We start from the raw sequence: 17,546 nt of genomic DNA, 5'->3' as shown, positions 1-17,546 counted from the left end.
GGAGGAGGAGAGAAAATAATTAAGAAATAAATAAAATAAAGGGGTAAAGGAAAGAAGGGAGGAGAGGGGATGGGGAAATAATAAAAAAAATAAAAATAAATAAATAATAATAATAATAATAAATAAAATTAAAATAAGGTGCGGAAAAGGGGGGGGGGAGAAACAAGGGGAGAAGAAAAGATGAAAGGGAAGGGGGTGAAAAAATGCCAGAAGGGAGCCAAGGGAAAGGGGGCAACAGAAGCAGACGGGACAAAGGGCAAGCCAGCTCAGGCGAACGAGTCAGCACACGAAGCGGCGGGACGGATGTATCGCCGCATCAAAAAGCGCTGGACAGACAGGTACCCTCTCCCCTGGGGTTAGAGGGGGGCATAAATTGGAAGGCAGCCTTTGGTGAGGGAGCAGCTGCAGGCAATCAAGGCAGAGTTGAAAGCGGGCGCAGAGGCCGCAGTACAAGCAGCAGTGGCCAGGGCCATGCCAGGGGTGCAGCAGGCTCTGACCAGATTGGAGGAGAAAGTGGATGCCCAAGGGGAGAAACTGGAAGCCCATGAGGCAACCATTAAAGAGTTGGAGAAAGCAGCGACCGACATGAGCGACCGGGTCACGGCCCTGGAGAGGGAAGTGGCGAGACTGGGTGCAACACAGGGGAGCCTGAAGGGCAGGGTAGATGACCAGGAAACCAGCGCGAGAAGGCAAAATGTTAGGATAGTGGGCCTGCCAGAGGGGATCGAGGGCAGAAACCCCACAGCATTCGTGGCTGCGATGCTGGGCACCTTAGTGGGGAGGGAGACTTTCCCCACCCCACCGGAAATGGACAGAGCTCATCGGGCGCTGCGCCCGAAGCCCAAGGCAGGGGAACAACCGAGAGCAGTCATAGCCAAACTGCACCGGTACCGGGATAGGGAGACAATCCTGCGCTGGGCCAAGGAAAATAGATCCTGCAAATGGAGAGGGCACGCCATCCGAGTCTACGAGGATCTTGGAGCGGACATAACTAAGAGAAGGGCTGAGTTCAACAGAGCGAAAGCAGCTCTCTACAAGAGCAAAGTGCGTTTTGGTATGCTGTACCCAGCAAAACTCTGGGTCACATACCAGAACAAGGAATATTTCTTTACAGCCCCTGCTGAGGCGAATAGGTTCGTCGAGGAGCACGGGCTGGAAAAACGCCAGGGGGGGTAGGGACGGGGGGCCCATGGCAAGGAGAAACGGCACACCGACGGGGGGGCTGGGGAGGGGCAAGGCAAGCCAGCCCCCTCCCCCCCGGCAGGAACACCCAGAACAAAAAACAACCCACTGCCCAAGGGACCGCTCCAGGTGGGAGGCCAGACCCCAGCACGAGGGAACGGGAGTATTGGAGAAGGGAGAGCAGGCGAGAGGGGCGCAGGGTAAGGTGGAGGAGGAGCGGGCAGAAAACTGTAGAGGCCAGGCAGAGGAGAAGCGGGACAGCAACCTCCGAGAGGGGAGCCACTGTACGAGCAGGAAAGCTAGCGACGGGGGCATGCAACAAAGCAGGTCCGCGGCGCACCCCCAACAGGAGGGAAGGCGCCAGGCAGGGGAGGGGGGGGGGGGGGGTCACCCATCAAAGTCGGGAGAGCAAACGGGGACAGGAATCGGGGATAGAGGGGCAAAGGAGGGGTATACAGGGGAGGGGGGAAAAGGGAGAGAGTGGGGGGGGGGGGGGGTCACTCAGGGTGCGAGAGACCAGGGAGGGGAAATGCAGGGACAAAGGGACAAAAGAGGCCAGAAAAGGAACAGGGCCACAATGTGCCACAACCAAGGGCTCGAAACAGGGAACCGCTGCAAGCACCCACCCAGTATGGTCTGTGGGCGAAGGGGGCCCCTGGAGTGCAGGGGACTACCCGCATGGCGGACACACAGTGGACGGCCATGGCGGGTGCCCCCGGGACAAGGGGAAACCCCGGAGCGCAGAGACCCGACCACATGGGGAGAGCAGTGATAGTGGCCATCCTGGACGGCCCCCTAACAAAGGGAAACCCCAGAGGGCAGGGGCGCGTCCAACGGACAAATATGGTTAATCCCACAGGAGCGAGGGGGCAGAAGCCCCCCACCAGGATAATCACCTGGAACGTAAGGGGACTTAACGGCCCAGTGAAGAGATCTAGAGTCCTCACCCACCTCAGAAACATGAGGGCCGACATAGTCTTCCTCCAAGAGACGCACCTGAGGGAGCAGGACCAACTGCGGGTAAGAAAGGGCTGGGTGGGACAAACCTACCATTCCTGTTATGGGACAAGGGCCAGGGGGGGTGGCGATCCTGATCGGCAAGAGGACAAGGTTTAGGGCGACAAAGACGGTTACAGACCCAGGGGGGCGGTATGTCATGGTCAGCGGGGCCCTAGATGGGGCGCCGGTAGTTCTAGTCAACGTGTACGCGCCCAACTGGGACGACACGAACTTCATCCAAAACACCATGGCAGAAATCCCGGACATAGCGACGCACCGACTAATCATGGGGGGGGACTTCAACTGTGTATAGGATCCAAAGACGGACAGATCAAACCCCAAAACGGGGAAAACCTCAAGCATGGCAAGGGAACTCAGTCACTATATGGAGCAGATGGGAGCAGTGGACCCCTGGAGATTCGCCCACCCGAGGGAGAAAGAATTCTCCTTCTTCTCCCCAGTACACAACGTGTACACCAGAATTGACTTCTTTGTGGTGGGGAAAACGGTGCTTCCAGGGATAGACAAGGTGGAATACTCCGCAATTGTGATATCAGATCACGCCCCACACTACATGGACGTGCGGCTGAAGACGGGAAGGGCCCAGCGCCCCACATGGAGGTTGGACGGTGCCTTACTAGCTGACAAGGCCTTCAGCGAAAGGATAGCGCGGACCATAGCGGAGTACACGGAGAACAACCAGAACGGGGAAGTCTCACCCTCCACGTTCTGGGAAGCGCTAAAGGCCGTACTAAGAGGAGAAATCATTGCCTTCAAAGCGCAAAGAGATAGGGAGAAAAGGGTGGCTAGGCAGAAGCTGGTCGACTCCATACTGGAGGTAGACCGTAAATACTCCGAGGCCCCGCCCGTAGAGCTCCTGGCGGAGAGAAAAGAATTACAAAGGAACTTTGACCTGCTCTCCACCAGGAAAGCAGTACACCAACTCCGCCAGGCACGCGGGGCCCTGTACGAACACGGAGACAAAGCCAGCCGCCTGTTGACACACCAGCTGAGAAAGCAGGCAGCCAGCAGAGAAATTGCGCAAATCAGAGGTACCAGAGGCACGTTGGAAACGGAACCAGAGAGGATTAACGAAACTTTCAAGGCCTTCTACCAAGAGCTGTGCACCTCAGAGCCCCCAACGGGGAAGGCTGGGATAAACAGGTTTCTTGATGGACTGGACATACCAGTCGTGGGAGAGGGCAGAAAGCGGGATCTGGAAGCACCACTAGCACTGGGAGAGATCATGGACAGCATTAGCTCCATGCAGACGGGGAAGGCGCCGGGACCGGACGGATTCCCGGCGGACTTCTACAAAAAATTTGCGACAGCGCTGGCCCCGCACCTGCGGGAGATGTTCACAGACTCGCTAGCTAGGGGCACACTGCCACCCACGTTAGCACAGGCCTCAATCTCGCTGATACCTAAGAAGGACAAAGACCCAATGGAATGTGGGTCATACAGACCCATATCTCTGCTGAACGCAGACGCCAAAATACTGGCCAAAATCCTAGCCAAAAGGCTAGAAGACTGTGTACCTGAGGTGGTCACAGAGGACCAGACGGGCTTCGTCAAAGGTAGACAGCTTACCGCGAACATCAGGCGCCTGCTGAACGTGATAATGACCCCCTCCGGGGAGAGAACACAAGAGGTGATTGTCTCCCTGGACGCAGAAAAGGCCTTCGACAGAGTCGAATGGAAATACCTCATAGAGGTACTGGAGCGGTTTGGGCTTGGAACAGGGTTCACCGCTTGGGTAAAGCTCCTATACAGTGCTCCCATGGCGAGTGTACGGACCAACAATACCAACTCCCAATACTTCCAGCTGCACAGGGGCACCAGACAAGGATGCCTACTGTCCCCGCTGCTGTTCGCACTAGCAATCGAACCGCTAGCAATCGCGCTCAGGGCAGCAAAAAATTGGAGGGGGATCCGAAGGGGAGGTAGAGAGCACAGAGTCTCACTCTATGCGGACGATCTGCTCCTCTATATCTCGGACCCACAAAGCAGCATGGACGGAATCATTGCGCTCCTGAAAGAGTTTGGAGCCTTCTCGGGCTACAAACTCAACATGAGCAAAAGTGAGATCTTCCCAGTACACCCGCAAGGGGGGGGGGGGGGGGGCAGCACTAAAGGGGCTGCCGTTCAAACAAGCCCGACACAAATTCCGCTACCTGGGGATCCAAATAGCCCATGACTGGAAAGGGATCCACAAATGGAACCTCACCAGCCTGACGGAGGAAGTTAAAAAGGACCTGCAAAGATGGAACACACTCCCGCTCTCCCTCGCGGGGAGAGTCCAGATGATCAAAATGAACGTACTGCCCAGGTTCCTCTTCCTGTTTAGATCCATTCCGATCTACATCCCCAAGGCCTTTTTCAAAGCGCTGGACAAACTTATCATGGCGTTCGTATGGGGGGGGGTAAAAATGCTAGGATCCCAAAGAAGGTCCTACAGAAAACAAAATCCGGGGGGGGGCTAGCCCTCCCGAATCTACAATTCTACCACTGGGCGGCAACAGCCGAGCGAGTAAGGGAATGGATCCAGGAGCCAGAAGCTGAGTGGGTGCGTGCGGAGGAGGCCTCCTGCATGGGGACCTCCCTCCGGGCCCTCGCCACGGCAGCACACCCATCCCCACCCAAAAAACACTCCAGCAGCCCAGTGGTGACAGCCACCCTCCAATCCTGGAACCAACTGCGGCAGCAATTTGGCCTGACCAAAATGTCGGACAAGGCTCCCATCTGCAACAACCATAGGTTCACACCAGCACTGACTGACGCCACCTTCAAAAGGTGGAGGCAGGACGGGAGGACACTGACAGTCAGGGACCTATACACGGACGACAGGATCGCAACACTGGACGAACTGACAGAGAAATTTCAGCTAGCTGGGGGGAACGAGCTACGGTACCTGCAGCTCAAAAACTTCCTAAGAAAGGAGACAAGGACGTACCCACAACCGCCATGACAGACTCTACTGGAAGACCTACTGGACGCAAGTATCCTAGAGAAAGGGAACTGTAGCGACATGTATGACCGACTGGTAGAAAGGGACGACACCGTACTGGACGCAACAAGAAGGAAATGGGAGGACGACCTGGGGATGGAGATAGGGTGGGGACTCTGGAGCGAAGCACTGCATAGGGTCAACTCCACCTCCACGTGCGCAAGGCTCAGCCTGACGCAACTAAAAGTGGTACATAGAGCCCACTTAACGAGAAACCGTATGAGCGGGTTCTTCCCGGAGGTGGAGGACAGATGTGAACGGTGCCAAAGAGGCCCGGCCAACCACGCCCACATGTTCTGGTCTTGCCCCAGACTTGTGGATTACTGGACAGCCTTCTTCGAGGTTATGTCCAAAGTGGTGGGAGTGAGGATGGAGCCATGCCCGATAGTGGCGGTCTTCGGGGTTTCAGACCAGCCAGATCTATTCCTGGGGAGGAGGGCGGACGCCCTTGCCTTTGCCTCCCTGATCGCCCGCCGTAGAATCCTGTTTGGCTGGCGGTCAGCAGCACCGCCCAGAGCTGCAGACTGGCTGTCCGACCTCTCGGAATCTCTCCAAATGGAGAAAATCAAATTCGCCATCCGAGGGTCAGACGACGGCTTCCATAGAACGTGGGAGCCATTCATGCAACTGTTCCGGGACCTGTTTGTGGCCAACGTACAAAAGGAAGAATAGCTGGGTGGCCAAGAATCGGGGGGAAATGGACGGGAATCGGGGGCGGGGGGGGGGGGGGGGGTCACGGGTTCGTTATGGGGGTTTGATGGCAAGCTAAGGCCCAAAACCAAACTATAAATAAATGCCTATAAACATGTGCCTCGGCCATATTGGGGAATGTAGAATATGTATGCTGGCTAAAGGAGGCGGCCACAATTGTTGTTATAAAGATGCTTACCTGTAAATATACATGTTAAATTTTTGTGTCTTTTTTTTTCTCTCTCTAACAATTTGTAACTTGTCATATATAAAACATGAAAACTCAATAAAAAACATTTAGAAAAAAAAAACTTCAGAAGGGCAGAAGAATTCATACTATCAGGTCATAGTTCAGGCTGTAACCTAAACCAGTGAATAAATAGTACTCTGTACAAACCATTTATTAGTATTAATAGCAAAGTTTACAATGCACTATGTTAAAATTGCAGACATTTTTGAGCACTTTAATTGACCCTTGAAAGGTTTAGGTTCCATCATTAGCAGAGTCTCCTGACTACTGAGCTCAAACAGCCAAATATATGGCTGCTTCCCCTCGTATCTTGTCCGTTCAAGAGACTACAAAGAATTAGGACCATGTCCCTCCCTCAAGTCTGTATTAAAAACCGATATAGTTGTGAACTAAACATATTAAATTAACAAGACCCAGAACGTTAACCACATGAGATGTTTGCATTTAATGGAATGTTTTAACCTGTTGAATAATTTGAGATGGGTCCCAATCCAAGCGTAATGGGAGCAATCAACCTTTAAAAATAAGGCAGTAGAAAAAAGAACTGTATGCAAATTAGCAGGCGTGTTTTCTGCAGCCTGAGAAATAGTTAGCAGTAACCACCTTTAGCCATGTATGTGCACTGAAACATTAAATTTATTGGATTTTGTTTTGGTTGGTCAAAGTATCTATTTATCAATTCAAGTTGTGGATCGGTGAAAGGTTTGATTTCCATTCGTTCAGGATATACATTTCCGAAGAATAAAATCACGGAATGGTACAGTATGGAAGGAGGCCATTTGGCCCATTGAATCTGCGCTGGCTCCCTGGAAGAGCAATTAGCCCAGTCCAACTTCTCCACCCTGTTCCTGTCATCCTGCAATTTTTTCCTCTTCCAGATAATTATGCAGTTCTCTTTTGAAAGCCACAATTGAATCTTATCTCCTCCACATTTTCGGGCAGCGCATTCCAGATCTTCATACGACACAAAAAAACCTTTACCTTATGTTGCCTTTTTTTTTTCTGCCACTCGCCTTAAATTGGGTTTTCCACCTTTCGACCAATGGGAACAGTTCTTCTCTGTCTACTCTGTCTTGGTCCCTCATGATTTTGGCACCTCTCAAATGTATTCTCAATCTTTTCCCTGAGGAGAACAGCCCTAGTTCCTCCAATCTACACATGTAACTGAAGCCCTCCACTCCTGAAGCCACCTTCATGAATCTTTTCTATACCCCTAACCAATACCTTCACATTCTTCCTAAAGGTATGGTCCCCAGAATTGGATTCAACCTGCTGTTGAGACCAAACTCAGTGTTTTTAAATTGTTTTAATCCTAATATAACTTTACAAATCATAGTTATTACACATATGATTTGATCATGTGTTCTCAAATTTTCTAAGTACCCAATAAATCAATTGCACATTAAAAACAGTACAATTTAGATCGTTTTTTCAGTGAATATTTTTGCAAATACTGAATGAAACATACATTTATACTAAGGGAGGAGGATATACTTGCCTTGGAGAGTGTGCAATGGCAAGTCACAAAACTGATTCCTGAGCTGAGAGTGAGTAGGCTATATTACCCAAGTTGATCTAACTGAACCAAGCCGAAAAGGGCTTGATAGGGTAGATGGTTGCAAGTTGTTTTCCTGGATGAACAAGGGAAGGCACAGTTTCATAAATCACAGTCTCAATTTACCATTGAAGACTGAGACATGAATTCCTTTACTCGGAGGATTATAGATTTTTAAAGATTTTTTTGTGGCTGCTCAGTTGTTGAGTATGTTCAAAGTAGAGACCGATAGATTTTTTGAATACCAAGGTGATTAATTAATATGGGGATAGTGCAAGAAGGTAGAGTTGAAGCTAGAGATCATGATTGTATTAAGTGGTGGAACCACTTTAAAGCACCACATGACCTACTGCTCCTATTTCTTTTACATTTTTAAACCAAAACAACATAAATCATAAATCGCAACAACTTCTGAACTGAAACACGCATATGTTTCCCTCATGCAGTGTAGAGAAAATGTGAAGGAATTTAAGTTAACATTTTACTTGCATTTTCACAGTCATGTACTGGAAACAATTTAACGGCTTTAGAAATGCAGTTGTGATTTCTATTATACATATTTGCAATGATGTGCAGTTAAAAGTTCAAATTAAAGTTGGCACTATTTATGGGTAGTGTCATGACTAATTTGACCTTAGACTGTCTTCATTTTGCACATGTTTTAGGCAGGGCTGATTATAGAATTTCTAAAATATTTAATTTATTATTTTCCAATTAGAGGCTGATAGTGACTCAGAGACAGACTCAGATGGATCAGATGAAGAAGTTAAGGAACAAGATAAGGCCGAAACAGAGAATGAAGAAGAAATTCCTCATAAATTAAACAAAACTGATTATTCAAGTCACACTTCTTCCAGTCAGTCAGCCCATTCAACACCCATTAGCCTCCATGTATTGAAGACTCCAAAGTCAGCACCTGGCTCATTGGCATCGGAATCTACAACGCTGGCCTACACAGGGACCCCGTCGTCTTCAATTGCACCATCTGGTAATATTTACTTTTTCCATTCCATTTTCCTTCCCTCTTTTCCTGAAGACAACAATTTCTTGTTGGGATACATTTTTGAGGGGTGCCAAGCATCCTGCAGTACCTTTCTATTTTTTATGTGGGCTTAGAAAGTATCTGTTGATGAGCAGTTCAACCACTTGTAAGTGGTGGGGGCAGTGGGAGCAGCAGCATCACCGGGAAATACAATCCTGTCCTTCCTTATTTCTACATTTGTACACTTACATGGGGGCTGTTGGACAATGATCAGGATGTGGAAAAATTGGCCAGTTACTCACTTTCTAAACCGAGTAGTTGAGACCTGTTATAGTGTCCTTACTGCTGAAATCTTAATGCAGCACATAGTAGGTTGATATGGATGAAACCTAGGCTTTTATTTGTCAGCATGCATCAGCTGGTTAAAGGATTGAGGAGCTGTATCATTAGAGGAATGATTGTTTCTTTTTTGTTGGGAGCATTTTCATTATTCAGTAACTACTGTAGTATTTGCATCAAAATTTTAAAAACATTTCTGTAGTATAGTGCATATGTCTTCAATTTTTAAAAATATTTTGGGTTTGTGGTTACATATGTGGGTAAATAATTGGAAATTAGCCTTTGCTATAATGGAAGATATTGCCTTTTTGGGTATATAAGTTGATTCGGTCTGTCTTGTGGACAATATTGGGGATTTGAAGGTAGGATGTCTGCAATGGCGCATTGCATTGGTGCACGCCAATGCGACTCTGTTGCTAAACTAAGACATTATTAGAGGAGATGGTGGCGGACATCTTGGGGATGGCCCGAGGGGGAGCGAGGAGTGGACCTGGAGGGGCTGGCTGAAGAGGGCTCATCGCTGATCAGTGAGGGGGGGCAGGGTGGCATGGAACTCCCCTGACCCGGTTAATTACGTGGAATGTTCAGAGTTTAACTCGCCTGGTCAATCGGCCATGCGTTTTTGCACATTTAATGAGTTTGAAGGTGGACGTTGTGTTTCTTCAGGAGATGCACCTGAAGCTGGGGGGGCAGATGAGGCTGAGGGCACTTTGAGAGGCCAAGGACAAAGGAGTTATTGTATTTGTCGCACGTGCACCAGATGTACTCCCGGATTGATTCCTTTGTTATGGACAAGCCGTTATTGGCGGAGGTGGTAGGATTGGAGTATTTGGCGATTGTGGTCTGTATCATGCGCTTCATTGGGTGGATTTGCAGGTGGGGCAGTGAAAAGCTCAACAGCCGCAGTGGAGGTTGAATGTGGGTTTATTGGCAGACGAGGGGGTTTGCGAGAAAGTGTGGGCGGCCATCGAAATTATGTGGAGCTGAGTAATGCAGGGGAGGTTTCTGACTCTACACTGTGGGAGGCGCTGAAAGCGGTGGTATGGGGGGAATTTATATTGATTTGAGTGCTCAGGGAGGGAGCAGAGCGGGCTGTGAGCTGAGGTTGATGGAGGACATTCTGATCATGGACTGGAAATAGTCAGTGGCACCTGTGGAAGCATTGTTAAAGGAGAGACAGAGATCCAGATGGAGTTTGGGCTAGTGTCCATGGGAAATGTGGTGGGACAACTGCGTAGACCCAGAGGAGCGGCATATGAGTATGGGGAGAAAGTGAGCAGAATGCTTGTACATCAGTTGAGGAAGCAGGGGCAGCGAGAGAAATTGGAAGGATGAGAGATGAGAGGGGCGTGGTAGTATCGGATCCGGATAGGGTGAAGACTATGACTCGGAGCCCCCAGTGGGATGAAGGGATGAGGCGGTTTTTGGATGGGTTGGCGATCCCGAGGGTTGAGGAGGCGAAGGTGCAGGGCCTGGAGGCCCATATTGGATTGAGGGAGGTGATGGATTGTGTGAGGTCGATGCAGGTGGGAAAGGCCCTGGGCCGGTGGGTTCCCAGTCGAGATTTATAAGATGTTTGAGTTGGTGCTCAGGCCCCTGTTAGTTTAGATGTATAATGAGTCGAGGGTGAGGGGAGAGCTCCCCTGTCCCATGCTGTCTCAGGCTTTAATACCGTTCATTTTAAAGGACAAATTCTGGTGCAGTGTGGATTGTACCGTCTGATCTCATTGTTGAATGTAGATACAAAGTTGTTGGCGAAGGTGCTTGCGAATCGGATAGAGGACTGAGAGCCTGGGGTGATAGGAGAGGTTCAGATGGGGTTTGTGAAGGGGCGGCAGCCGTCGGCGAATCTACGGGGGCTGTCTAATATTATTATGATGCCCTTGGGCTGCCGAGAAGTGAAAGTGGTGGTGGCAATGGACGCGGAGAAGATGTTTGATCAGGTTGAATGGGTGTATCTGTTTGAGGTTTTGGGTCAGTTTGGGTTTGGGCAGGGATTTGTGGATTGGGTTCAGCTGATATATAAGGCACCTAAGGTGAGTATTCAGATGCACAAGGTCGGCTAGGATTATTTTGGGTTACATCGGGGGACAAGGCACTCTCCGCTGCTCTTTGCCCTGGCAATTGAGACACTGGAAATGACGCTGAGGGAATGGAGGGGAATTGAGTGGGTGCGGAGTCGAGCACCAAGTTTCTTTGTATGCAAATGATCTCCTGTTGTATATTATGGACCCAGTTGCGTGCTTCGATAGGATCATGTGGTTTCTGGGGGAGTTTGGCCATTCTACGGAGTACAAGCTGGATATGGGGAAAAGCGTGGTGTTCCGAATTAATGTATGGGTGCAGGAGAGGAGGCTGGGGGAATTGCTGCTTCGGCTGGTGGGGGCAAGTTTTCACTACATGGGGACATAGGTGGCGGGGAGTTGAGCCCAGCTGCACAAGCTGAACGTTGCGCAGTTGGTGGAGGGAATGAAGGCAGACTTCTAAGAGGTGGGTTGTGCCATTGTCTTGGGAGGGTCGGGTACTGACGGTGCTGCTGAAATTTTTGTTTGTATTCCAGAACCTCCTGATTTATGTTCCTAAGTTTTTTTGGAAGGTTAATGGGATGATTTTGAGGTTTGTGTGTGTGTGTGGGGGGGGCAAGGCTCTACAGGTTTGGAGGGTGTTCTTGGGGAGGGATTGACCTGAGGGGTGGATTAATGTTGCTGAGCTTGTTGAATTACGACTGGGCAGCAAATATTTCAATGGCTAGAAAATGAATAGTGGAGGAATGGCCGGCTTGGGGCTGGATGGTGCGGCCTCGTGTCAAGGGCCCAACTTGAGGGCACTGTTGTTGGTGTCCCTTCCGTTCTCGCCGGTCAGATACTCCATGAGTCCGGTGGTGGTATTAGCATTGAGGGTGTAGAACCAGTGCTGGCAGTGCGTTGGATTGGAAGGCATGTCGCTGTGGGCGCCGATTTGTGACAATCGTAGGTTTGTGCCGGTGGGATTGGATGCAATGTTCCAGGGGTGGCGGCAGGTAGGGATAGAATGCTTTAGATATTTGTTCGTGGGAGGGATGTTTGCAGACCTGGTTGAGTTGGAGGGGACGTACCAGTTACCAAAGGGGAATAAGTTCAGGTATCTGCAGGTTAGGGACTTTATTAGGAACCCTTCCGTCGCTGGTGCTGCAGGATAAGCTTCTGTCCAAGGATGAAATTGGGGAGGGCAGGGTTGCGGACATATATGGGGAGCCGATGAAAATGGAGAGTGGTCCTGTCCAGGAGGTCAGGCTCAAGTGGGAGGAGGAGTTGGGAGGGGCGTTGGGGTCGAAGTGTGGAGGGAAGCTCTGCAGAGGGTGAATACGTCCTTGTCATGTGCTAGACGAAGTCTTCTTCAGTTTAAGTTGGTGCATAGAGCCCACATGACGGCATCCAGGATGAGTTGATTCTTTCCGGGGGTGGGGGATAGGTGTGGATGGCGGGGGGGGGGGGGGGGGGGGGGGAAACCATGTGCATATGTTCTGGATTTGTCCAAGGTTGAGAGAGTTTTGGAAGGGATTTTCGGATGTAATGTCAGAGAATTTGGGGGTAGAGGTAGCTTTGAGTCTGGAGGTGGCGATATTCGGAGTGTCGGAGGATTTTGGAGTAGAGGTGGGGAGAGAAGCCAATATCTTGGCCTTTGACTTGCTGATAGCCCAGAGACAAATTTTGTTGTGTTATCGGGACTCGGAGCCGCCAAAGGCAGGGGTATGGTGAGTGATTTAGCAGAGTTCCTGCATTTGTAGAAGATCAGATTTACCATTCGCGGGGGCGGACCTTGAGGTGGAAGCTTCTTTAAACTTCTTTAAGGGGTATTGAGTCATCGGGGGGGGGGGGAGTTAAAATTAGGCTCTTTGTGCTTTCACCTTGGAACAGAAGGAAATCTGGACAGTTGATGGACTTGTGTCCTTCCTAGCTCATGAAATAACATTAGCAGGGACCATGGCGCAGAGACACTGATCTCCAATTTAAATGTATGTTACATTCAGCTTGGAGACTGATAGCTTTTAAGAAGAAATTCAAGGATTACACAAGATTTACAGTTTTAAGACTTTTGCTGAAATAAATGCAACACTGATTAAACAGTATTTTTGTAGGCAAGTTATACTTTAAACTACAGAAAAGAACCTCCTCCATTTAATTGTTCACACTGTCGAAAATCCTACATAGCAGCTGTACTTTACATTGTTTCTTTATTGGATATATTATTCCAGGAATCAGTCCAAAGTGATTATTAAGTCCTGAGGGTTTGAGCCATATATTTTCCATTTCCAGCCGTGCAACTCTTAATCCCAGAACTGACTTTTATGATGAGGCACATTGGATATACTTCCCTCTAACCATACTAGATGAATCTTCCAGGCTTGTTTAAATCCTGACAAACTCTGTCTCTTCAATCTGGGAGCAGGCTCCTGCCCATGTTTCATGTGGTGACTGTCAGATGACAGGGCCAGCATTTTCTCTGCTTAAAATTTAGCACTAGCTGCTTCTGCCCGTATGTCCCCTCTCTCTCTCTTGCAGACTGCCTTGTTTCTGTCAGGTTCAGTGACATCTTATTTTTTTTTAAATAGTTTTATTAAAAGTTTACATTTTTGAACTGTACATAAAGATAGATGAGACGGTTACAGTTTACATGTTGTTCCATTTCGCCATTTCGACGCCCCCCCCAACGTTCCTTCTTCTGTTGTTTCTGGGTCTTATCCCAGGCCCTTTATTTCACAGTGGATGGTTGCTGGTTGTTTGTATGTGGGCAGTGCCCTCCTCCTTTCCCTCTCCCTGGCACTTGGCCTCCCCTTCCTTCTTTTCTGCTCTTCTCTTCCTGTTATCTGCTTGTCTTTTGGGGGTTCTTCTGAACCCAGTGCCTGTCTTTCTCCTTGCCCCTTGGTGTTTCCACCAGTCCCAGTCCCATTCTTCCCCCCCCACTCTTGTTCCTGTCTGCTTTCTGTGGTTCCAGTGCCAATCCCCCCTCCCCACTCTATCAATTCTTTGCTTCGAACAGGTCTTGTAACAGTTTGGTGAATGGCCCCCAGACTTTGTGGAAGCCACCTTCACACCCTCGGATAGTATACTTGATCTTCTCCAGGTGGAGACATTTCGATAGGTTTGTCAGCCGGTCTGCAGCTGTGGATGGTGCTGCTGATCGCCAGCCGAGTAGGATTCTCCGTTGGGTAATTAGGGAAGCATCAACCCTCTTCCCCATATGAAGTTCTGACTGGTCTGATTGTCCGAAGACTGCCACTCTCAGGCACCGGTATGATGGTGGTCACCTTGAAGCAGGTAGGGACCTCAGTAGGGGGAGGTTGAAGATGTCCGCGAACACATCTGCCAGCTGGTTCCCACAGGATCTCAGTGCACCACCAGTGACCCCTTCAGAACCTGTCGCTTTCTGAGGGTTCACTTTCAGGAAGACTGATCTGTCTTCGGAAGTTTTGACGGTAGGTATGGATATGTCCATACGTATTACCTTCCTTGGCTGCAGTCTTCTACACATTTGCTGATAGTCTGTGACAATGCGACATACACGTTTAGGTTGGTCGCTGAGTTCTTAAATATGGACAAGTCCACTGACTCCAAGCAGTCACGTAGGAGCTCTTCTGTTGTCTCGGACCAGCACTGCACGAGCTTCTTAACCGGATTCTCCCGCTTAGGTTTCTGCTTGTGGGAGAAGGAGCACCGTCTTATGGTCCGATTTTCCGAAGTGCGATCGGGGGATGGATCGGTAGGCGTCCTTGATTTTTGTGTAGCAGAGGTCATGAGCGTTATGTTGACCTTATGTATGCCCCTCATTATTTTATAGACCTCTATAAGATCACCCCTAAGCCTTCTACGCTCCAGATAAAAAGAATTTCCAGTCTATCCAACCTCCTTTTTGTTATACGCTTAGCTGCTGTTGTATAAAGAGTCAACGGTTCTGCTCCTTTTCCACAAACAGCTTCAATTTACTTCAACAGACTCTGCACAAAACCCTAACATCAGATCACCTGAAACAGAGGCCACCTGAAGCCCCTTTACATATCAGTGTCAATTATTGGATACTTAACATAAATGAGACAACTAGTTGGAATGTCTCTTAACCCATTACTTAACAGTCTCCTCTTCCTTGGAGAAAAAAATAATTAGGTGAAAACAAAATTACAAGAAACTCAAAAACACACATGCAATTTTTCCCCTTTTTTTCATTTTTGGAAGGGAAAAAACAATCACAGAAGCAGGCGCCCTTCATTAACAATATCCAAAGGTTTGTGTGAGCTAGCCCCTCTTTGTGTGAAACAGTCTGACAATTGATAGCTTCTGTCAACCCATTTAATTTTTTCTATCTCCCCTCTGTCCAACTTCTGCTTCAAACTTGCGATGTCTATCCTTAACCTTTTCTCATTGACACTTTTTGTAGAGTGCACATTTTCCCACAGGGATTTATTGTCAATGTGACATTAAATAGGTATATTACCCAAATCCCCAAATTTCTGTCAATATCTGAGATATATAAAAGGCCATATTCACCCCCTCTACAAGGCTTAACATCTCAGCAGCCAAAGTGTTTTTGACCACTCACATTTTCTTTATTTCTCACAAAAGAGGTCAACATTTACCATTGTTTACCAAAAGGAAAATTATAAAACCTCCTGTGCTTGAAACCCCATCACATAAACTTGCACAGGACGCATCACTATAAACTATGAGTTTCAAGTGCCTAAGGTCACCTAAAACCGGGAACATCAAAACACACTCCTGCATTTTTAGTTTGACCAACGCTTTATTTGCTCTTACTATGTCTTCCACTTTGGGATCATTCATTTTTCTCCTCAACTCTAAGATATCAAAACTCGCGTCCGGTCTAGTCTGTCGACCTAACCAATTCAGTTGCCCAATTAAACTTTGCAGTTGCTCTTTTTCCATCTTTGAAACCATTGTGTCTTTTTGTGAAACCCGGCCACGGCTAATTGCTATTCCAAATAAGATTGCTGACATAAAGTTGCCCCTAACTTAGTCTCCGATTTCCAGCCCAATATATTTAAATGCACCGGAAGCCTGACTTTCAACCCTCTATTCTTTCCTCCTTGGTTTTGTTGCTCATTCTGGTGAGTGTGCTTTACACTCAATTGGCTCTGTTTTATTCCTTAGCTGTAGAGTCGCCAGGTATCCTTATGATACCGCCACGAGGTTCAAGTTCAGATCAATGACTCAATACACCAGTTAGTAAGGTTCAATCAAACACATTTATTATTTACACAGTAAATCGATACTCATGAAACTAATACTAGCGGACTAAACTATTCCTACCACTATAAGCCAATACGTATCTTCGATAAAGGAACCCACTGGATCAGGGAACAATGGCCTCTTGTTATGTCCTGAGACTGCAGTATTCCCAGTTGGTATGGGCTAAGGGGTCAGGAGTGTCTATTCTCGTAGCGAGCATTGGTTGGACACTTGTCGGTGTAGCTGTTGGCCAGGCCTCTCCTTCTCACGGTCAAGTTCTTAGAGATCCGCTGCAAAGGTATTCTGCTGGGAGGGCCGGCTAAGAGAGCGAACTGGACTTGGGACCTGACTTTTATAGGTCCCAGGGGCTTCGCGCCCTTTTGGGCGGACCCCGAGCTTACTGTCAATCGATTGGATCTCATACCAATCGATTGGTATGAACCCCCCCCCCCCCAATACTGAGGCTGTCCCTCGATCGCGGGGCGGTTCTTCCTGGATTGTTTGTCTCCTTTGTTTCAGACTCCCGTTGGCGCCGAGAAGTCTGACCTGCTATAGAATGTCCCAAATGTAGCTAATCGCTGTATCCATTGTTCCCGGGGATCACTCATTAATATGCAAACTGCTGGTTTCGGTGCTGTCTGCTTTCTTTGCAGGCAGAATACACAGGAAGATTCTGCAACCTGCTTGTCTTTCTTAAAGTGTCCAATTTTCCCTGCGTGCTTTGTAAATCGCCATTTTGGGTCGTGAAGTGGCCAACTTCGGTGGCTACACTCCCTCCTTGTGATCCTAACGCGAAGCGTGAAGGATCACATAACTATGTTGTCTTCATTCCCTGACCTCAGCGAGTTCCATGGCTTCTGCACTTTCCTCAACTAAGCAGAAAAATCTTACCTAACAATTCCTAAGTGGCGCTATGTCATAGGGGACATGTATTACCAAATCACAACGGAAACCTCTAACTATCCTTAATAAACTATACTCAACTTACATTCAATCATTCTAACTTCCTATCAATACAACAATAATGGCAGCATTCATGGTTCATTTCTATGGCTCGGCAGTCGAGCTCAGAGGTACACAATCATTCAAAAGCACATATCTTTATTTACTGTACAACAACAACGAAAAAAATCCTTTATTACATTTCAAGGCGTTCGGGGGGCTGGTGGAAACCGAAGATAGGGGATCTCATCCTATATACCGTCGAGGTACGAGAGTGGTAGGCTCTCCTTCGCCATTTCCTCATTCGAAAGGTCTGCACTATGATGCAGATTATTGCTAACACTAAAAGTGACTCAACTACGTATGACAAGGAGTACCAA

At 48.5% G+C, this 17,546-nt stretch overlaps 1 protein-coding gene across 16 annotated transcripts in view; it reads left to right on the top strand.

Moving 5' to 3' along the window:
• baz2ba (bromodomain adjacent to zinc finger domain, 2Ba) overlaps positions 1-17,546 on the top strand; it is a 563,986-nt gene that overhangs the window by 327,900 nt on the left and 218,540 nt on the right. For 15 of the 16 annotated variants that reach the window (XM_038789612.1, XM_038789617.1, XM_038789613.1 and 12 more), the window contains one exon: positions 8,402-8,671. The exons of the other annotated variant lie outside the window; for it this stretch is intronic. In XM_038789612.1, the coding sequence (XP_038645540.1) occupies positions 8,402-8,671 (270 nt within the window). The remainder of the gene's footprint in view (positions 1-8,401; positions 8,672-17,546) is intronic. 16 annotated transcript variants of the gene reach the window in all.

Source organism: Scyliorhinus canicula, chromosome 2 (genome assembly GCF_902713615.1).
Source record: "Scyliorhinus canicula chromosome 2, sScyCan1.1, whole genome shotgun sequence".
NCBI lineage: Eukaryota > Metazoa > Chordata > Chondrichthyes > Carcharhiniformes > Scyliorhinidae > Scyliorhinus > Scyliorhinus canicula.
Note: the sequence above shows the minus strand (reverse complement) of the source record. Positions and strands in the feature narration are given on the sequence as shown.